Source organism: Poecilia latipinna, unplaced genomic scaffold, assembly GCF_001443285.1.
Source record: "Poecilia latipinna isolate Pla-1442-1.1 unplaced genomic scaffold, P_latipinna-1.0 Scaffold67, whole genome shotgun sequence".
Taxonomy (NCBI): domain Eukaryota; kingdom Metazoa; phylum Chordata; class Actinopteri; order Cyprinodontiformes; family Poeciliidae; genus Poecilia; species Poecilia latipinna.
This window is the reverse complement of record NW_015112683.1, coordinates 11,511-33,966: the sequence shown is the minus strand read 5'-3', so window position 1 is coordinate 33,966 and position 22,456 is coordinate 11,511. Positions and strand designations below refer to the sequence as shown.

Sequence of the window (22,456 nt, the reverse complement as noted above, 5' to 3'; positions counted from 1 at the left end):
AGACCATCAGAAAACGGTCTTAAGACCAGTCTTAAGACCAAGACCAACTTCGAGTACCACAACACTGGCTACTGTCCTCAGCGGTCTGTCTGCTCTGTGTATGAAGGCTCAACTCCAGCTTTCTGAGTTGCTCCAGAAATCCAGAGTTGGGTCCGATGTCTCGGCACAGACGTACAGCCACGATGGCCTCCGCTAGCGTCAGGCCCTGGTGGATCATCAGATAGGCCAAAACCAACGCGCCAGAGCGGCTCACACCCATGGCACAGTGAACAAGAACTTTCCCTGAAAGAAACTTTATTTAGTATACTCGTTTACAGTAAGAATAGCATGTTTGCTGTACACAAAGATATTATTTGTGATTTTAAGAATCAGGAAATATAAATATTTCTTTATTTAGGCAGCATGCATAGTCTTTTCCATACTTATTCTTGCTCCCAGTAAAGATGCATAAATATTTTCATCGGGTTTTAGAAGGTTTTGTGACTTGTTAACGACATCTTGTGGTGATCGGTCAAATGTTTGGGGTCATTATTTGAAAGATTCAACTCATTGTCTGTTTTCTGGCTGAGTCCACCAATTTTTATTTTTATTACAAATGTCCAGCTATTTGAATGGATTGTGATGGATTGTCTCACTGACCATTTTCCTTCAGGGCGCTGTCTATGAACTGTGCAGCAGAGTTGAAAAATGGCTGGAGATTGAACTCTGGATGGTCTGCAGCCTCAACGCCATGGTACACGACTTCAATATCAGTGTAAAACGTCTGACCGGTGTTGATCCGATGTTGACCTGCTGCAGCGTTCAGCACATGAGTAACACCCAGAGACGACAGTCTGGTTTTATCTCGAGCAACAGACCTTCAGACACAAGTCACACACAAAGTGTTTTACTCTATGTATTTCTCCCACATTACGAAAGACTTAACTACTCACTCATCTCCAATGTAGAGTTTTGGCCACACTTCATTGACAGAGCCCACAAGCTTCCTGTTGGTCCAGAGAATTTCCCTCAGCTCTGTCAGGGATGGTGTTTCTCCCTGCTCGGCTAAATGACCTCTGGAGCAACACAGATGCGTGTCTTGCCCTGGTGGGTTAATGGGTTAATGCTGATTTCTCAATTTGTGTATGAGTGTGCTTTTACAATGCCTGGGCCTGTCTTTTTCTTCTCCTCTCCCTCTCTAGGCTCATGTCAAGGCAACGCAGCTGCAGCAGGAAGCCTGGGTTGGGGCAGATGTCTCTGTGTGGCCTTACAGCGGCCACAGCCTCCTGCAGCCGCAGGCCCTCAGTGATCATCAGGAAGGCCAACACTAGCGTTGCAGAACGACTCACTCCCATCAGACAGTGTACAAACACCCTTCCTGGGACACACATGTTAATTATTACCTTCAACTTGTTCATATGTACACATAAACATCAGCAATGTAGGATCTGAGACGTGTAGAAAACCCAAACTGAAATGGCAGGTTTGTAAAAAATTAGACCACGAACATTATTTCAAAACTTTTTCCAGCTTCTGTGATATTTATCCTATTCAGTTTAACTGAAAACAAATGTGTTTGAGGAGAAATTAGAAAAACAAAAAAGGTTGTTGCATGAATGTACGCGACCTTAAAGTATGACCAACAATGTTTGTTTGCATTTGGTCTACCTGTGTAGGATTTTTTCCAACTCTCCAAATCTCAGTCTGGTAGTTGCTTGTACTGAACTTTGGATAGACCAAAGTGGTGTAGTGCATGTATGGAACTTTTTACCGTTGTCCTGGCGTTTGTTCAATCAGAAGCTTTTGGTCCTCTGTTGGCGTTGGATTAAGGACCTTACAGTGTTTCAATAAAGTGTTCGTTTAAAGGTTTGAACACATATGCAACCAGATTATTTTTACATTTACTCACTAACCAATCGATTACTTGGTTGACTGTGTTTGTGAAACAAGCACTGAAATAAAGCAAGCTGGGTTTTACACACTGTGTAGCTCTCAGTATGTTGACTTGCCTCCCATTGCCAGCGCAGCTCTGATGTATCGCGCTGTTGGATAGAAGTAAGGACTGAGGATGAAGTTTGTTGCGTCATCAGCCTCCACCCCATAATAATCCACGTTCATGTCTCTGTAGAAGCGTGGGCCAGTGTTGACATAAAAGCAGGGACCATTGCCGGGGGCTGGGGGCCCATGAGCGGCATTTACGATGTGCGTAATACCCAGACTATGAAGAGCTCCTTTGTCACGTGCTGCCGCCCTGAAACACGATCACAGGTTCACGTCTGCAGTAAGGATGCAGGATGTTACTTTACACACGTCCATGCATGTTAATGGGTGTCAGCCTACTCGTTGCCTATGTAAACATTTGGCCAGACTTGATTGACGTGACCAGTTGGGCGTCTGTCTGCCAGCAAGAACTCCTGTAGTTCAGAGACGGAGGGAGGTTCATACGGGGGATCACTAAGAGACATACTGTACAGACATACAAATACAATGACCACCATCTTTCAGTACATTCTGTACAAGTCAGTGTGTAATAAACTTAGCCAGACATGACAAAAAAACCCTAAAGCCAGCCCTGTCCAATGTGTTTCCAATATAAATCGCTCAGGCTTACCTCGGTTTATTGCAGTAAAAACATGTCTCCTTCAGTTCTCACTTCTTCTTCTGCAGCTTCGTTCCTTTTATAACTCAGTAATCATACACTCACTGATGACAAACGCACTGCAGTACACGCTCAAACTAAAACGCGTTTAAGCCACACGTCCAAGTTCTCAGTCGTCTGGGCAGCTTTGTAGAGAGATCTGAACTTTATCATCAGGTTGTGTATTTTCATACTGACCTCAGGCTATATTAGACATCTGAGCTCTGCTTGTGTCAGTGGACGTGTTGCTTTGAGACCAGACAATATTAAATCAAAGCAAATCATTAATACTCTTGTGTTTTTTTGTTGTTGTTTGGTTTGGTTTTCGGAATCATGTAAATGCATTTAAGTTTCACCTTGTTTTTCTTTCCCATATCAAGTCATCACGGTTATATCTTAGTTACACATTTCATCTAACATTTACTTTTTATAAATGTAGCCTTTATATTGTGAATGGAACTACTGTCCACTTTTTAGTTTAACATTATGGTGTTTTCCATATGAAGACATTTTGTTTTATTGGTAATGTACTTAAAAATGTATAACTTAGCTTTGGCAGAGACCAGCTTCCTTTCTAATACAACCAAAATTCAAGTAATCATAAACAAACAAACAAGGAGAGTTATTTAAAACTGCTTCCTTGCAGAAACATGTCTGGGATCAACATATAAACAAAGCTAAGCATGCAGTAAATACAGCACAAAATCATTTTTAGAACAAAAGACGCAACAATTTTCTGCTATTATAGCTTACAGGTGTTTCATGAAAGATCAGAATCTGCAGTGCAATGGACAGATAGTTAAAAGTGGCCTCAGCTAAAACATACTTTAAGATTAGGTGCTTTTACAAACTAATTGCTTGTTCTTACAGTATTTTGATGTTTATTTGTGTATTAATAAAGATTAGTGACCCCAATTTTTTACTTAATCCGCGTTTCTACTAAAAAGCCATAAATAAACAAGTTCAAATGAAATTGGCATAATTAAACTGAATTTTATTATTCTTTTTCAAACATCACAGTCTGCGACTGTTATGGACAACTTGAGCATCGCTTTGAGACCAGAAAGAAAAGGTCACATAAGGCTTTTTTGGTGTATCTGGACATGGTGAAGCCTCAAATGGAGAAACATTCCCAGCAGGCACGTTTTGAAACACCTTCTCCATTACTCTGAAACTGCACACTTTTCTAAAGAATTTTTTATTAACTTTGTCAGTAGAGCTGTTCAATTTGAATTTTCTCAACATGACATAATCTAATACAAGTAGATTTTTTAAGCTGTTTGGCCCTATAACAATTAAAGTTACCCTGTGGTTTTCTTCCAAACATTTCCTCATCTTTTTTTTTTTTTTTTTTAAAGCAGAGGTTTTACCTCTGACAAAAGTATCAAACTTGATTAAAAAACATACATTTTCCATTCTCCTGATCCTGATTTAAGAAAATAAATGAACAGTCGGTGTTCATTTCAATGCCTGCTGAGACAACTTCCAACAACTCCAACCTTTTTGAAATACCGTTTACATTTACCAGATACAGGAGTATTTTAAGCTTAGCTCCACATGAACATAAATACCAGTGCTGTAAAGCAGGTTTAACAACTTCAGGTTATCTTTTGTTTTTCTCACTTAAGTCAAATGGTTGAAAAAAAATGCCCAGAAGTATCAAAATACCGATTAGAAAGTCACCAAGTAATCACATGTAAAACTGATTAAGCTGAGTCAAGGTCAGGTTGTGGAGGTTCAATTTTTTTAATAAGAAAAAGAAAATTCTAAAGTATTTATAATTTAAATAATTAAACGGTGTAAATGTATAAATTAAAGATGTTAACACTGAGCACACCATGGCCGTAATGGCACACGATGGAGGTGGCATCATGCTGTGGTGATTCTGTTCTTTGACAGAAAGAAAGAAATCATCATTAAAGCACAAAGTGGTCCGTTGAAATGATTTGTTTTGTATTTTTCCTATGAACAAAATGAGGCTATTTTCTTGAGACATGTGAAACTTTGAGGCCTTGTTCCATCAGATGGAGTGCTGCCTGATTTAAACATCACTTCATAACAAAGACAAAAATAAAAATGATTTAGTTCAGTACGGTTTGTTTTCAGAGGTTTTAACAAGGATTCAACCTTTCATAATACACACTCTGATGTGAATCCAAATGTTCAGGGATAATTTTAAGAAATTAATGTAATGATAAATGCTCTAAATTTATATCTGTAATAAGTAGAATGAAACCGTTTCAGCCAGTTTAAGTATTTCCCTCAGGGCATGGAGACATTTCGCTCCTGCAGATGCTTTTCACGTTAAACTCACTATTACTTTACCAAAACTATTAATTCTGGTTCACAGTCCAGGACCAGAATTATCCTCATCCAATCAGCACCATGTGTAGTAATTTCAGAGCCAGGACTAAAAGAAGAAGAAGAAAAAAAAGGCCCACAGCTCACCTAAAACACGTCAAACTGACCCGTTTAAACAGGATGAGCTGAGGTGGAAGCTTTGTGGCCACTAAAAATTGTGCATTAAAAATAAAGACATTTGGTTTTTCCAACTCCTCAAAGCAGATAAAACACTGATCTAAAATTCTTGCTGAAAGTTTCACAGCTATATCTTCAAAAAACCCGTCGTGACAGTGATGTTTTGCTCTGTAGTCCTCGTTTGTGCTTGAAGTCGGTCTCTGAAAGCCACTGCAGAAGCGAGAGGCGAGATGAGAGCGCTTGTAGCGACGTCTGTGAGGCGTCTGCGCAGCCAGAGGAGGAGGAACTCCAACAGGAAAAAGGTGTTGGATTTTTTGCATAAAGCAAACTAGAAACTCGCAACCCTATTTTCTTAATTGTCAACAAGTACAAACCGCCCCCCCCCCCTCTGATCTTGGCTGAATGGTCCTCTGCTGACCTCTTGAGGACAAAATGGAGACAGACAAGACATCGACAGGCAAGTAAAGATATGCAGACGCTTTAAAAAGAACTGACATTTGGTGACCAATTAAAAAAAAACAAAAAAAAACAACAAAAAAAAAACAATGGGGATCTGAAGAGCAGAGGCAGTGTGGGTTACGAGGTTTTCAGGCTTAAGGAAGAGCTTTGCGGCGTTCCTCATTTGAAGTCAGGCTTTTCTGGGAAGGTGCAACCTGCTCGTCTGATGATGACGTTAGCAGAGTAATGTGCTGCCCGGACGCACTGATCCAGAGGCTTCTCCTGGACAAGTCCAGACAGGAAGCCTGCAACACCCAGAGGACAACGTTACCATGACTGGAGAGGTAAAACAAGAGATGCACAAAGTCAAATATTCTTACCTCCGACAAAAGCGTCGCCTGCACCATTTGTGTCAACAATGTCCTTTGGGTCAATCTTGAGGACAGGGAATGTCTCAATCTTATCACCTAAGCAGACAAGACTTCAGTCTGGGAGCATGAAAATAGAGATTAAAGACAAAAACATGAAGAGAAAGAATCTCTTACTGAGGGCCATGATAGTTTCATCCTTTCCCTGGGTAAATACAACAATTCTCTGTCTCTTTGTGTTAACTTTGGGTAACACCTGGGCTTTCTTGGCAATCTCCTTAATGTCTTTAGTCTGGGGCGGAAAAAAAGTAAAAGAAAACTTAACATTAACAGAACATGTTAATGGATGCACAAAAAACAAGAACAACACAGAAGAAAGTCCACTCACCTCAAAGTCCTGCTCCTTCGCAAAGGCTGCTGCCTCCTGAATAAGCAAATATATCACAATCATGATTCTGATTTACATCAAGCACAACAGATCAATATGTGGTAATCACTGTCTTACCGATTCATTGCCGAATAACACGTCGATGTAAGGCATAACCTGCATGAGGTTGTCCTTGAAGAACTGGCAGATGAAAGGTGCAGAAAGGTTCATGCAGAATAGCTTGTTCTTTTCAGAAGCGTGCTTTGCCACTTTCAGGATGGACTCCAAAGACACAGTCAGGAAGAAACCCTGGGAAAAAAAAAAAAAATCACACTGTTATTAAAACAGGCCGGACATCTAGAGCAACTAATAAATCACTTACAACAATAAATCGACAGGGGTAATTTTAACAGACAGAAAATCAGGGCTAATTTCCTACTTTTACAGCTAATATCAATAATACTCCTAAATTAGCCATTTAGCAAGAGGTCCTCACTTGATTCTGATTTTTTCCCCATCCTCTTCTCCTCTCTTAATTGTACAATTGTTTAACTAAACCATTAAGATAAATAGAATTAAAATGCTAAAAAGAAGAAAAAACTTAAAATATCTTTTTAATCCATTGAGTCTAACTTTACTATTAAGTGAGATTTTCTCTCTAGTAGTTCAGCCCACTTTTACTTTCAACCCAACCTTTATTGAGTGTTTGTTTAGCTCTACTGTTACTTAAGCTGTAACTTTCCTTCACCTTCCACATACATATTCACTCTCTGTCGCTTTAGTTCATTCATTTTTTATTTGTTTTGCTCCATCCTTCTCTTTGGGTGCAGGAACTTTTTTTTCCTGGGGAAGCTTTTCTCCTCCCTGCATTTTGAACACACTTATGAAACCTGTCAACCGCATCTCATCTCCACTGAGTTATTTTATCTCCTCAGTGAGTTAGAGATAAAGTAACTCATTAAAGCTTTCTGAAGAGATTTTAAGAGGTTAACTAAAAATTTATGCATTTATGCACATAGAGATTAAAGCGATCTCAGCTACTCTGGACTGCTGAGTATTCATTAATTTTAGGTCTAAGTGGAGCAGAAGCTCCACAGCTGCTGCGTTTGGATGTTATTCCTCAAGAGACTTATCGCTCCGTCTTTAATTATTAAAGATATGCAGATTACTACAAACTTCCTCTGAGGTAAAGCTGGTTTTAATTCAGTGATTAAGCCTGTATTAGGTACTGGAACTACGGTGTCTGACTGCACCATATTTAAAGGAATTCTGCCTTTGCATGGGTGGATATCTGTCTTCAGTTTGCAGCAGCAGCACTCATACAAATTAGACACTCAACATTAGGCATTAAGTGACCTAATTGTGAAGCTCTAAAAAAAAATAAAAATAAAATCTTTGTAGGTTAATAAACTCACAGCAATATAGTAGACTTTAGCTTTTTCCACCAGCTCCCAGTTTTCTTCCAAGTCTAAATGCTTCTCCTTCTTATAACAGTTAGCAGCTGCTAGGTTAGCTACCAAAGACCTGGGAGACAGAAACAATATAATGAGACATTCATCATTAACACACTTTACAACTCTCCTTTTAATCACTGACCTGTTATCTCCGGTGATGCAAGCAGCGCACGTCCCCGTGGGCTCTTGGTCTTGCTCGTAGTAATGGCCGTCCACATGGGCCTCCGCCGCCTTCTGCTTGAGGATCTCTCCAAACTTATCTTTCCCAATGCAGCCGAAGAACGTGCCGACTTTGTGGGGCTCTTGGATCATCCACTGTGGGTCGCCGCAACATCTTACATTAGCAACCGGCCAATCAAAGTCTTCACGCAGAAACGAACATTTGTGGCTTCGGAGTGTGTGTGACTGACCTGAGCGATCTTAATCGAGTTCTGAGTGGCTCCACCGGCGTGATACTCCACTTTGAATTTTTTTACAAGCTCATCAAATCTAAACAAGTGAAAATAAAAAATCTGAATTTATTCATCAAAGCAAGAGTAACCAATATAACATGATGTTTATATCAATGCAGATTTTAATATTGAAAAATAAAAATTTTTTCCGCCCCATTTTTATTCTGTAAATACATCATAAAGCACTATATTTATTTTCTCTGCCTATTAAAAATCAGGACAAGGTTTTGCTTCATAAACAGAGATTATCTCCTAATCCTTTCAAACTTCTACGTCTATCCAGAAACCTGCAGCACGTTTTCCTTCTTTTGTGGTTCATGCCACTCACATTTAACTCATATAGGTCATAATCTTTAGAGAGACAATTGGAATCAGCCTTAATCAGACCTCTAAGTATATCGGCATCGACCCGTAAAACCACGATGCGGTTCATCTCTGGTGCCAAGACAAATCTTTAAATGAGATCTGGGAGATGTTTTAATCTACTAAGTTTTCAACAAAAAGATATAATATGAGAAAATTATTTGCTGTAGTAATAAATCTATCTATGAAAGTTATTTAAACATAAACACCTCAGTTTATCACAATATCATAATTAAGCCCAGATATAGATATTTAATTTTGTCTAATAGAAATCCACTGCTGGTCAAAATCTAATGAAAACAATTGAGATCAGCTGATTATTTTCTTTTTTAAACATGCATCCTTTTGGGTTTAGGTAACGCAGTTAATAGATGTAAACCAATATCCTTGCATGGAATTGTTTTTAAAAAAAAATCCAAACCACACCAAATCTGTAGTCTCAGATCTTCACGCTGGTCAGCACAAAAATGTAACTGTGACGTAAGGCTGACCAGAGCTGAACTGTGCCTCTCTGTCTTATTGCTGCTCGTTCTTCTGAGAGACGCTCTGCTTGCAGCGCTGCTAGATCGTTCCGGTCCAACGGTTCACGCTCCTGGCGCTAAAATCATAGTTATGTCTGATAGCAAACGGCATCGTTTGCCGGTCCACTGCTAATCTAGAAGAGAAAGGTTGTTTCGGGTTTTCAGTGACGTAAACCACAAGCCAATCAACGAATGCGGACAGCTGTCGAGCAAAAACGTTTCCGTACATCACGCACAAAAACAGAGAAGAGCCACATAGGATCTACTAATGGAGATGAATCTGGCGAAGGGCAGAAGCGGTTAAAGATGCTCTAATGGAGAAAAGGCTGAAAAGACTAAAGTAGCACAGTCTACTACTGAGATAATTACAGCAGTTCTCCAATTGTGACCTTTAGAAACTTTTATTGTACCTCCCTTATCTGACAAACAAACATGGATCCGTCCAGCCCCTTTTGCCAACAGTACATTATGGTCATTACTGTAGATTTGAGCAACTTTAGGTGAGAAGCAATTTTCTGATTTAAGATCACATTAATGCCTTATTGGAATGTTTTCTTGTCTTACCCAAGTTGAAGACTAGTAAAGAGAAATCGGCTGGTGTCTGATGTCAGCTTTATGCCACAGCAAAACTAAAACCAGTGACGATGTCTCTGATTGAAGCATTTCAGATCTTTTTATAACATACTAATGACTCGTCTGTGTCCCTTTGTAGATTTTTCTGACAACAGCTGAGACTGGAAGGCCAGGAACATTGTAACATGGCATCTCTGCAGAAAGCAGCGTCACACTTTTCTCAAAATAAATACACAACACACGCATGACTGACCGCTGATTATACAATCCATGTCATTTTTGTCTGTTGCGTAATGCATCGCAGCCGTGCGACCTTGTTTTCCCCTTTGGACTAAAGCCTGTTTAATTGACTCATAGATTTTAGTTTGCCGGACCTGCAGAAGAACAGTCGCCTTCGAGCTGTCAAGTGTGTGTTCGCAGATATATTATTAGGAACAGCAACAACCCCACTGTTGGTAAAGGTCCTGAGAGGAAGTGAGGGGTCAGAGAAGGGGAGCGATGAAGCACAGGGGGAAAAACATTTAGTTGTCTGTTGTAAAAAATAAATAAATATATATAGTCAATATGATGTTGCTCTCAGAGATAATTATGAGAAAGTCTGACAGGGTGAACAAGCAGGTGTCTACCTGCAAAGAGCAATACCTTCTGCTCTACAAATCCATAGAAGAAAGAGAGGATTCAATTTAAATCATTTATCCCCCAAAAGATTTAAATCTGAAATGATTATCAACAAAATTTCAAATTCATAAGGAGCAAAAAGAGGGCGATCCGGTCCAGATCAGTGTGAACAAACTCTCACATTCTGCTCTCTTATCTCCTGCTGTTAAATGTTTGCTTTGTGGCTCTGGTCTCGGCGGGACTGGGGAGGTGAAGTGTCCCGCTCTGTCATTGGACGAGACCGTCTCACTCTGCTCAGCTCGCTGCGCTACCATTGGCCGTCTGCGCAGGAACAGAGGTCAATGGTAGCAGCTTTCTTGTGTGTGCCTGTTTTGGCTGGCCCTCTCCAGAACAGAGAGGCGCAAACTCGGGATGATTTCGGACGCATTTTTCCCCTCGCTGCAAAAAACCCCAACAGAAGTTCACATGTGTGGTGGCGCTAATATCACAGGTACTCTACAGTAAATGTTGCAACACAGGAGGTACGAACAGTGCTTTGTGCTTGTCCTCAGCCAGGATCTGATCATTGGGCTTCAGAGAGTACCTGCAGATGATTAAAAAAAAGGGGAGGGAAGGAATACCATATTAATTATTGTGAAAGATTGCAAAAAAAAAAAAAACATTTCCTAAAACATCCAACAGTATTAATCAGAGAGCGATTTCCTTGAAAGAAACACAAAGGTTTGCTGGGGATTAAAGGGCAGTTTTAGTCCTGCTTTAGTGAGGCCAAATTAGACCTGAGGCTGGCCGGTTCAGCTCTAATCCAGGAGTTTACGCAAGGGGCTTCTGACTGGACACGGAGCTGGAAACCAAAGCAGCCCTTTGCCCTGTTAAATCTGGTCCACTGGAGACCGAGAGAGCAAGTCCTCAGGGCAGATTCAAGACTCAGATGAGTCTCTGGATTACTGCAGGACTGATAAGAGTAATTCATTTTGCAGGGATACGAAACAAAGAGCCATGGACTGTCGGCTAATTTATGTTCAGGATGCATTAAAGCAATGGATCAGCTGCTTTTTTCTGTGCTTATTGGCTTCCTTCCTTATCGATCACAAACCTAAATTAATCTCTTTCCTCTATAATCTCCCCGTGACCTCTCCGATAACAAAACACAGGATGGCAATTGATCTGGAGTCGCTTACTGCGTACTCATTTTGTTTTGCCTACTTAGAACATTTGCAGCAACAAATCGATAAAAACCACTTGCACGGAAAAATAGATTTCTTTTTTTGTATCGTTTTATTATTTAAACTTACTTGTCCAAGAAGTCTTTATCAACAACAGCACAGATGTCGAGTAAGGGGTTTCCCATCCCAAAGAGCAAGTTGGAGCTGCAAGAAAAACAGAAACGTGGATGAAATTTTACCCGCTGATTAACAAACCGTAAGGCTTCTCAGACAGAACCGTCTTTGAGAGAGAAAAGCTTGATAAATAATTTAACAAATCTAAAAATAACACTATTCATATGTAGTAATCTTACATTATTTAAATTTTTTTATTTAAATTATTAAAATATGCTGCTGAAAGACATTTATTGTTAGAATTATTTTTATTAATGATTATTTTAAGTATTTATATACATTAAATGTGCATGATATCTATTATATTCATGTAATTTTTAAATAATGGACTCAAAACATTTTCCTAAATTAATGTTTATTTCATATAACAGCAGCTACATTTTTTAAATAGTTATCTTAAATCTTAAAATAATCTACAGAACTCAGTATAGAGTGGAGAGACATTGTTTTTCTTTACATTTAGAAGAAAAAGAAAACCCTGAGTGTGCAGTACTACTTTTGCAAAAACTGTAACTTCACACGAGAAAAGCAGAAATAGCGCAAATAAAGCAGATGTTTAAACAGCATTCACACACACACAAAAAAGAGATGCATGTGGTCAGTGGTGAGGATCTGGGCAACCATGCATGCAATTATATTATGACACTCGCAGCGAGCCAGTCCACCGACAGAAGTAAACTGCATATTTCTGCATTTTTCCAAGACAACGAAACTAACCGCAGGGGCAGACCATCTGATAACCTCATGGTCTTGTGATGCCAACAGACAAGAAAATGAAAAAAAAAATAAAATAAAAATATATATATATAAACAGTTACACTGCACGTCTGCACTTTGTATCATGTAATAACACCAGCACCTAAAACCTGTTAAGCACTTGGGTAACCTATTACAGAAAGAAAGAAAGGTTATGAGGTTATGGTGCAACCTCTACTCTCTGAGAACAGACAGAACTAACAAGTTAAAACCCCTGGATTTATTATGAGTAAGCAGACCAGGGGGAATGAGGATATGAGTAATACAGAAAGTCAGAATAGTAATGCCGCTTTTTTCGCTCCTGCAAGCCTGAGCGTACTCGCCGTTTCCATAAACTTGTCGGTGTTTGTGAGAAAACTGCGGATGGCCAAGTGGTGTCACTGACAGATGCTCGCTCCATATGAACATGTGCTGCCATATTTCCCAGGAAGCCTCTCTGATGCACATGGAAGCTTTTCAGGAACCAAACGCAAGGAACTGGTCACCAGAGCTACAGAGAAACGCATCAACATCTGAAATTGACATCTAAACCAGAGGACACCGCACCCTTACTATCATCTCCCTCAACACACCCATCTGGTAGTATGCAGTCTGATGATTAATGGGCTTGTGCAGCCAATTACACTAACCCAGTGCCCAGATCTGCTCTGCTGGTTGTACCTCCATCAGTCTGCTCTTACCTCACAGAAGACATGGTGTTCTTCTCCCCCGCTATGTGTGCACCAGCAAGACACTGACAGACCTGTTGAGCAACCTTTAAAAAAAAACCGGTTCTGAAAAGACTAAGCTTTGGGGGGGAAAAAAACAATTTGAGCTCAGCTCAGCGTGCGGGCGGATCGATTCCTTTCCCCTGCATCTACAGCTCCTCCTACTGGGGACTGACTGATTGGAGGCATCTGAAGAAGGAAGGGCCACGGCAACCTGCCTCTGCCCGATGATTGGCTTGCTTCTCAGACTTCTGCTATGTTTTACTGCACCGCTCTAAGCTTCGTTTCCCCCACATGAGAAGCGTCCCGATTACTGCGGCTTATATGAATTAGGTTCTGATCTGATTTCTTCATAGTGAAACGGGGGGAGAAAGAAGAATGATAACACTGTCCAATGCAGACCGCGTGATCACTTGGCTGTCCTTTGTTGTCTTTGGAGGCTGGCGCAGGATGGATCCTGCGTGGACAGTCTCCAGGACACCGGTCCGGGTATTTCTGAAGCTGGTCATGCTGAACTAAGGTTAAATATTTTCCCAGCTAGCACTGTTGCACTTAAGGGGCGGCTAATGGTTAAATCTTAGCTGTCGGTGTTAAAGAATAACAAGATAAAGACACTTCGCAGGAGGACTGTTTCCACAGCGTTGGTTGAGGAACATTAGACTCGAGACACCACTGCATAAATGGGCAAAGCCGTTATATAAATGGCTAAAGTGTTGCACCTGGGGTAACACTTTACACAACAATTGATTTGGCGCACAAATCGCGACTCGGGTAAACGCTGTTTCGTCCCCTGTTGCTGAAAAACAAAGGAGCCGTCACAGCGGATTTTAGTCACCTTAGTTCGGCAGCAGCCTTTTTGCTCGGAGACTCTGTCTTTTCATCCTCGGAAAGTTTGGGTTTCTTTGCTTTGGGTTCATCAGAAGCCATGGCTGGTCAGGCTGAGCACGTTGCAATCACCTTACGAAAAGCGGTCATGCAATGTATGTGTTGAATTTAAACCCCGAGTACAGACTCGCAGGTATCAATAGCCAAAAGTTGCGTCGTGTTAAATAAATACATAATTTAAGTTAATAGTTATGCAAAGGTTAAGAATTGATTTTACTGTGTCTTCGTATGTTTTAATCTTCGTGTCACATCCACAGTCATTTATAACTTCTCCACTAACTGACAATGTGAGGTTTGTTGTTAAAATGTATTTGTTCACTTAAGAATTGCTATATTTATTTATTAAATAATTTATTATTTTTTAGATTTGTGCATGTTTGCTCATTTTTTACGTGTTTTGTTTCCCATTCAATTGTTTTCTTCAGTGACAAGTGGATTTTGACAATCTTTAGGGTCCTGCAGCAGGACTATGAAATAATTTAGTAAACTCTCACAAAGTAATAGAACCATTATACATGCAATAAAATCACGTTTTAGGAAAAAATAATTCTATCTGTATAACTCATTTCAACACCAAGACAATTATATAATGAAAAAGTACCTTGCAGTGACACAATCAAGGAAAGTAAGACAAAGTTGGGAACTGAAATGAATGTTCCAGTTAATATAACTAGAACTATTTAAACCCCCTCTCTAAACAAGTGAGTTTTAATCTTGATTTAAATGAAATTAATGCTTAAGCATTTTATTTCAGTTTTCTGGAAGTTTGTTCAAGATCAGAAGAGCATTAAAACTACATTGTAATTATTAAGGTACCATAATAATATAACCGTACACGTTGTCGTTTGACCCCTTCTTATCACACTGATTTTTAAGTTTATAAGCTTAAAAATAATGTAACTACTTAAAAATAGCCTTAAAAAGATAACATGGTACAAAGTCTGTGAATTTCCCTGAAAGAAAAGGAAGTGTTTACCACTATTGGAACTACAAATAGTACCTGCAAGACTTTACTCAGGGAATAATCTCTCCACAGCTAAACGCAAGGCGCCGGGTTATAGCCGCCCACAAATTGTGCCTGATTATAAAAGAGGTGAAAAAAGTCTTTAAGGTAGTTAGTCTACTACACTCACTGTTTTTCCAAGCTGTAAAAGACCCATAGAAATATTTGAACACTTAAAAAAATTTTATAGGCTTTATTTTGTGACTTTGACTTTTTTTTTTTACACGTGACCCAGTTGTGTTTACGTGGGCAAACATCTGCAGGCGTCTCCATCAAATCTTGTCAGCACAATCAGCTGCAGTTAGCAGGTAAACTTTTTACAATCTTACAACTTTCATTTTAATATATTATGTTTAACGCTTTAGAATAATCATGACACTTGTAAGTGTCCGATTAATTTGTTTTTAAGAGTAAAGCTGGTAAATGTGTGCGAAGTCCGACTGCTAACCAGACCGAGAAGTCAACTGATGCGAAAGTTAATTTGACTTAACAGGAAGTAAAGCTGGCTAACAACTTGAAATAATAACATTTTGCAGGTATTGCAGGTATTAATTAGAGTAAGTTACTATAAAACACATGCGAACAAGTTATGCTTGTCAGTCTGCTGATTCTGAGTTGGTCTATTGAATTTTTTTCGGTAGCAAACCAACAACAACCACCTCATCACTGTTCCTGCTGAGATGATCAACAGCCTGTTTCTGATCAGCCACTCTGGAGACATCTTCCTGGAGAAGCACTGGAAGAGTGTCATTAGCAGGAGTGTGTGTGACTACTTTTTGGAGGCCAAGGAGAAGGCAGGGGACCCAGAGAATGTGGCCCCAGTGCTGCAGACCCCACACCACTATCTCATCTCTATCTACAGGGGCAAACTCTTCTTCCTCTCAGTTACCCAGACTGAAGTCCCCCCACTCTTTGTCATTGAGTTCCTGCACAGGGTGGCAGATACTTTTCAGGTGGGAGTTTAAACTATTTAAATTGATCATACCTGTAATAATTAATTTGTTTTCTTTATTTGCAGCAGAATGGATAGTTGCTGCTGCTCTATTTTAAAAAAAAAATAAAAATGTATAGATCAGTTATACAGTTTTTTGTGTTAAGTTTTGTGATAATGTCATGAAGCCGCAGTATTTTTGTCTTAGGATTTTTATTATTTGAAAAAAGTAGAAGCATAACAAAACTATCAATCCACACCTTTTTATGATCTTAAACAGATGACAACAGATGTTAGCTGAGTGTTACACGGTGGTTTTATGGTGGAGGTTGTTATGCAAATGTTTACCTGGAATCCTTATCCCTGCACTCTTTGTTTCCTGTGTTGCATTTGAAAAACGTCTTTTTGCCTTGCATTAGCCGTGTATTTATTAAAAATATTTACACACATTTACAACTGCAAACACATCTGCAGCAACGGACTGGCATTAGATTCTAATGTGTATTGATTGTGAGGAGAAAATACTATAGTTTCACTAGGTTTCCACAAAAATATATAACATGAGCTAATTACTTTTATTCTGAGTGAAAAAGCAAAGGTTATTCTTGCTGCTAAATTAAAGTATGCATTTATTTACATACCAGGTTTTACAGTTATAATCACCCAGCTGGCTAGTGAGCATTATCAGTCCTATTATAGAGCATTTTTCATGTCTACAAGTGTATTCAAGACATTTAAAACAGATGGACTAGCATACTGTAAATAACATATTATCAATGATGATATTCAGTATATTAAAAAAAAATAGGTAGACAAATCAAATAATTACTAAGGATGAAGAACTGATTAAACAAATTTGTGTCCAATTTGACAGCGCTGGAAGCAAATACTGAAATGTGCAAAGATTGTAAAATAAAACAAAAACAAACGATAATAAATACCAAAAGTGATCTTAAGGAAGACTGTTCCAAAGATGAGGGATAATATAAATAAATAACGTAACGCCTCACTGTGAGTTTTATGTCTCATTTTAAGCATTAACAGAAGACCTGGAGGTTCTGATGGGTTTGGGGAATAGATCCAAATAGTACACAGCAACAGGTGGGGGAAGGGATAGTTCTTATGTTTCTCTATATGCCATAAAGCTGAAGAAAACTCATGTCACTCCAGATCTTTCTCTGTCATTTTATTTAAAGGACTCTCCAACATAGGAACAATGTTACAGAACAATTTAGTGGTTTTAAAACCATAAATTGCTAAAACGATGTTATACCTCGATACCACTAACTCCTCATGCCTTCACTTCTATATGTACAAGGGATATCTTGCATTTTTCCAAACGATAAGGGCCAAGTCGTTGTACTGCAGGCAGAGGAGAACTGATTGGAATCACGGGAATGTGGTTTTATTCATGATGCATCAAATTGTTTTGTTGTGCTTCTCCTTTTTTTCAATGAAGCACTGTTTTGGCGTAGAAAAGAGGAATTGTTCTGCAAACGTACCACTATCATTGTCGGCTTTGTGTGACTTAATTCTGTCAATTTGAATGGTTATTCCTTACAGTTAGTGAAAACTTAAACCTCAGTTTCTTACAGAATGAAATAGTTATACAAGAATATGGAGCAAGGTCCATTAAGACCCAGAGTTTAAAAACTGAAAAACCTGCTTCAGTTTTACTTTAGAGACACCAGTCAGAGTTAATCTTCTGTTTTGCCAGAAAGAAATTCCACATGTTGACCCCTGGAGCCGAGAAGGCTGTTCTGACCTCGGTGAGACATTTTTCTTCTTTATCCACAGGATTACTTTGGGGACTGCTCAGAGGTTGTGATCAAGGAGAACACGGTGACTGTTTACGAGCTTCTGGAGGAGATGTTGGACAACGGGTTTCCTCTGGCCACAGAGTCCAACGTCCTCAAGGAGATGATAAGGCCTCCGACCATCCTGCGGTCGGTCGTCAATACGCTCACAGGTAATCAGAGGTCAGCTGAGGCTGCAAGAGCCAAACTATATGTAAAGTCTTTATTCCTAATTGCGTCCTGTGTTTTCCAGGAGGCAGCAACGTCGGGGGAACGTTGCCTACAGGCCAGCTGTCTAACGTTCCCTGGAGGCGGGCAGGTGTTAAATACACCAATAATGAGGCTTATTTCGATGTGATAGAGGAAATCGATGCCATTCTGGACAAATCGGGTAAAACAAATAAACGTATTCAACGATATCATGGAATATATTTGCTAAAGGTTTTAATGCATTTCAGAATGTAACTAGAATCGTGTGGTCTGCAGGTACGACTGTCTTTGCAGAGATTCAGGGTGTGGTGGAGGCCTGTGTGAAGCTCACTGGGATGCCTGATCTCACCCTGTCCTTCATGGTGGGTCCATTTTATTTCAGCATACGTTAGTTGTTGTATTTGACACGGTGTGCCATTAACCGAGTTTTTTCGAATCTTTTAAGAATCCACGACTCCTTGATGACGTGAGCTTCCACCCGTGCGTGCGTTTTAAGCGCTGGGAGTCGGAGCGCGTCTTGTCTTTCATCCCGCCAGACGGAAACTTCAGGCTCATGTCGTATCACGTCAGCTCTCAAAAGTAAGCACAGATGTTGTACATTGACTTACAAAACCATCTTGAGTTTTCCATGTTTTGTTTCAAACTGCATTATGGTGAAGTTTAAAAAAAATAAAAAAATAAATAAAAAATTACTGCGTTTTGGAACCACTTTTTGCCAAAATTACACCTCCTGGTATTTTGTTCAATGTCTTTTCAGCTTTGAACAGTTAGAGTAAAAATGACAATTCTTGAACGCAGCACTTGTAGTAAACCATTTAACATGTAATTGAGCAGCCCTGATATAGAGGATGATTTTTTTATTTCTTCTCAAGGTCAGCCAGGTTGGCTGGAGAATGTGTATAAGAGCATATTCTCTAAATATACTCTCATGTGTGAATCCAGTAGAAAGCCTGGTGCTAATCAGCGTTGACTCATTCCTGACGGAGGCCTGCTCTGTGTGCGTTTTCTGTCCCAGTCTCGTAGCCATCCCGGTGTACGTGAAGCAGAACATCAGCTTCTTGGAGACGGGTTCTTGTGGTCGTCTGGACATCACAATTGGGCCCAAGCAGACCATGGGGAAGTCGGTGGAGAACTTGACGGTCACTATTCCAATGCCTAAATCTGTGCTCAGCGTCAATCTCACAGCCACTCAGGGAACCTACACCTTTGACTTAACAACCAAGGTAATCAGCCAGCATGGCCTTCCTCACCAGTGATGCATGACGGGTAACTGACTTTAATATGCCAGCAATAGATGCTATACTTTAAGTAAAAGCTGGTAGGAACTCAAACGCATCCCCTTTTTTATCTGTCCGATTATGAACACAGGTATTCAAAATTCTATTGGGAGTTTTATGTGTTATGAGTTGAAACTAGATTAAGCTTTTTAATAACAAATGCTGAAAATGAGCTAGGGGTGAAACAAAGGGTCAGTATGTAGAGAAGTCCCCATGTGCCTTCTGGAGTGAGGGTGCTACTTTAGAGGGAACATTGTTAGTACATGGCACTGTTTATTTTTTCTTGAAAATAATATTTTTTTTTCCCTCAATGCATAAATAAATGCACTCCTAAATAAAGCCTTAGTCAGAATATAATTATCCTGTTGCAGTAAAATGGGAATATATCAAAAGACATTAGACATGTCTTTGCCAGGCATGCTAGTAATTGTGGAGGGCAAGTGAAGCATTTTTATATACACCACCGGCTGGTCAGTGCAGATGTTAGAACCTGGCGGTGAGAATAAAAGCGGCGTTTTGTTGTATTACCCTGACCTCAAACACTCGTTCTGTGGTAGGTGGTCCTTTGGGACGTCGGGAAACTTAACCCCCAGAAGCTCCCCAACCTGCGAGGAAGCATCAGCATTCAGACGGGCTCCCCGAAGCCTGAAGAGAACCCCTCGATCAACATTGGTCTGCAGATACAACAGCTGGCCATATCAGGTAACGATCAAAGATCAGCAGGAACTAAAACTGAGCTTTTACTGAAGCTTAACATTTTTATGTGTCTAAATGGTGACAGATGATGATGTCAGAATGTGAACACCGTAATGAACACAGGGGTGTTTAAATCTTGTTGTGAATTTTCTTGTTCAGCTCCTTATTAAAGAACAGCAAGTTGTGCAAGAAGAAGTGAAACGTTGAAAAGTTAGAAGTGCGTTCAAATGTTTAAAGAAGCTGACATTAAGTGAACCTGTAATCGTTTTAACGAAGTTTAGGTTCATCCTGAAATTTCACTTAGGAAATTGGACTTAGGAAAATTACTTGTTTGCTTATTTAATACCATATTAAACAGTGGAGCTATGAAAATAATAATAATAATAATAATAATAATAATAATAATAGGCATTATAAATATGAATATTTAAAGATTAGGTAGTTCTGAAAGACTGTCTCATGGAAAGTTAAAAAAAAAATTACCATGCAATAATTTTGCAGGAGATTTTAGGAAGTGGACATTGTTGTCTTTAGAGCCTCAGAAGTGAGTCTTTGTTTTTCATTATAGAAAGAAAATGATGCATCAAAGGGCCTAAATGTTATAATAAGCAAACACTCAGTATTCCATGGAACTAATTTTAGGATTTTAAAGGTTGAAGTAGCAGTAAATTCATTCCTAATTTGGCTTCCCATCCTCTTTTTCTTTTTTTTTTTTTTCTTTCCAGGTCTCAAAGTGAGTCGTCTGGACATGTACGGAGAGAAGTACAAACCATTTAAAGGGGTCAAATATGTGACTAAAGCGGGAAAGTTCCAGGTCCGGACCTGAGCGAGGCTGGAAAGCTCAGCATTCCGATGCACCAAACAGGGGAGCGAGGGTTACCACACTGCCGAGTCAGCGACAAGTCTTACTATCTACATCTGCATGGTCAATAATGAAGAACTCAGCATTCTAACAGCTATTTATTACACTGCGTAAACCATGCTTGGTATTGTATTTTAAATTTACATGACTGAATAACTTTGACCTGCAAAGGGAAGCCTTAAAATCAATGTGATTTCTGTTGATTGTTGGGTTTAGATGTAACGCATCATATGGAGAATTTTCCATTTGCTGCACGCGTATTTCTTTATCTAACATGCTCAAAATGTTGCAGAAGGGGAATATTTTTTTGCTTTAAAAACAAGCTCCCTGCCTTGCTTTACGCGACATCTCTTGAACTTGAACATTACAGTCTGCGCGCTGCCTTAAGAGTTTGAAGGAATACCTTTGAAAAGGTTTCTACGTGATACTAGTTAGCGGATTTTATTATAATAATTTCAGATGAAACTTTGGGGAAAAATGTATGTACTGCCTACATTCTGAGTGGTTGCGATGCAGATATGTCTGCACACATTCAGCGTTTAATTCAGTGGCCTTGTGAGAGGAGTTGTAAGAGCTCTGTAAACACACACTACAGCACAAGCTGCAAGCTCAGGAGACTTGAGGGAAGTATGTTGAAAACTGTATTATTTAAAGAACACAGTAAAAATGTGACATTGGGATGGTGTGGGTCCGATTTAGTTATTTAGGTGTTTTTTTGGGGGAGAGGGAGTAACTGTAGAAACTACATGTTGTTGAATCCAGCTGTTTTCTCTGAGCAGAGAATTTTTAATCACTATTAGAAAAATATCCTATTTAAGAAGATAATGTAAGAACCTCTAAACCAGATGCCTTATTGTAAAATCTTTATACTCCTCCTTGTGTGTTTTTTGTTGTCTTTGTATCCAAGCTGCCAGATTAGCTTTTTGTTTGAAGATCCTTTTTGCGGTGCCTTTCTACATGCTGAATTTTCTCCTGCTATTTTTGTGTAAACTTTTATCCCAAAATCTAAATGAGACATTTGTCCAAAGCTCAAATGTTGAATATGATGAAGAAAATGTAATAAATTACCTTCCAATCATGTGCCACAAATCTAGATTTTTTTTTGTTAACATGACTCATCTGTTATATTTTGAACGCATCTTCTGAAATGCAGCTAGTGATGTTATTCAGAGATGAAGTGAGGAAACGTTGCAAATTGACATCGGAGGCAGAGAGGAGCGCCGCTTTTCTGACCTCGGTTGTTTTATGCATTAAAAACATGTCGACTCTTGTTTTTATTATAGTCTTTATTCTTTCAAGGCACAGCAGATGTTGGCAGGGCTACAGGCTATCGGAGTACATTCAGAGTGTGGATTAACGTCTACGACGTACAGCTCCACACGCCGAGTCTGTGACGACTACAGTACGCCTCTTCCCCCCAAAAAGAAAGAAAACGGGTAACAGTCTGTGCTGCAATTCAGAACTTCATCCCTAATCATACCAGGGACGGCTCAGTAATAGTGTTAAAATGAGACTACACACACGCACACTGTCTCAATGAGACATGTACATTTACCCACCCAGTTTTTTATTTTATTTTTTTTAAAAGAATTTGTTAATGGAATGAAAATATGCATTTACTCCTTTAGTTGTAAGTACAGTTCTGGTTGGAAATTTCCATACACTCATCCTGGGCATAAATGCCATGTTTGTTTTTTTTTTTTTTTTTTTTTTTGTCTTTTAATGATTAATTTAATAAATACATAAA

The 22,456-nt window shown here is 39.3% G+C and overlaps 3 protein-coding genes across 6 annotated transcripts; 1 reads left to right on the top strand and 2 right to left on the bottom strand.

The window, feature by feature from the left end:
* Window positions 1–583: 583 nt before the first annotated feature.
* Window positions 584–2,824, bottom strand: dusp13a (dual specificity phosphatase 13a). Its single transcript, XM_015060048.1, has 6 exons — window positions 2,591–2,824; window positions 2,320–2,445; window positions 1,989–2,230; window positions 1,141–1,357; window positions 933–1,055; window positions 584–857 (listed from the first exon to the last, which is right to left on the bottom strand). The coding sequence occupies exons 2-6, from the start codon at window positions 2,442–2,444 to the stop codon at window positions 632–634; spliced, it is 933 nt and encodes a 310-aa protein (XP_014915534.1). The 5' UTR covers window position 2,445; window positions 2,591–2,824; the 3' UTR covers window positions 584–631.
* A 1,728-nt stretch (window positions 2,825–4,552) lies between these two features.
* Window positions 4,553–13,976, bottom strand: LOC106964478 (adenosine kinase-like). 2 transcript variants are annotated; one of them, XM_015060030.1, is made up of 11 exons: window positions 13,885–13,976; window positions 11,542–11,616; window positions 10,779–10,832; window positions 8,133–8,211; window positions 7,865–8,037; window positions 7,684–7,792; window positions 6,407–6,577; window positions 6,290–6,325; window positions 6,079–6,193; window positions 5,914–6,000; window positions 4,553–5,838 (listed from the first exon to the last, which is right to left on the bottom strand). In XM_015060030.1, the coding sequence occupies exons 1-11, from the start codon at window positions 13,974–13,976 to the stop codon at window positions 5,714–5,716; spliced, it is 1,116 nt and encodes a 371-aa protein (XP_014915516.1). In that variant the 3' UTR covers window positions 4,553–5,713. The 2 variants fall into 2 exon arrangements, with proteins under 2 accessions (XP_014915516.1, XP_014915525.1); XM_015060039.1 differs by lacking the exon at window positions 13,885–13,976 and adding an exon at window positions 13,023–13,130 and having other exon boundaries at window positions 4,713–5,838.
* LOC106964458 (AP-3 complex subunit mu-1-like) lies at window positions 13,301–21,407 on the top strand. 3 transcript variants are annotated; one of them, XM_015060012.1, is made up of 10 exons: window positions 13,301–13,569; window positions 15,173–15,245; window positions 15,579–15,890; window positions 17,666–17,837; window positions 17,918–18,055; window positions 18,151–18,236; window positions 18,320–18,453; window positions 18,890–19,097; window positions 19,709–19,853; window positions 20,573–21,407. In XM_015060012.1, the coding sequence occupies exons 3-10, from the start codon at window positions 15,618–15,620 to the stop codon at window positions 20,671–20,673; spliced, it is 1,257 nt and encodes a 418-aa protein (XP_014915498.1). In that variant the 5' UTR covers window positions 13,301–13,569; window positions 15,173–15,245; window positions 15,579–15,617; the 3' UTR covers window positions 20,674–21,407. The 3 variants fall into 3 exon arrangements, with proteins under 3 accessions (XP_014915498.1, XP_014915490.1, XP_014915504.1); XM_015060004.1 differs by lacking the exon at window positions 13,301–13,569 and having other exon boundaries at window positions 14,790–15,245; window positions 15,576–15,890; XM_015060018.1 differs by lacking the exons at window positions 13,301–13,569; window positions 15,173–15,245 and adding an exon at window positions 15,290–15,473.
* The last annotated feature ends 1,049 nt before the right edge of the window (window positions 21,408–22,456 follow it).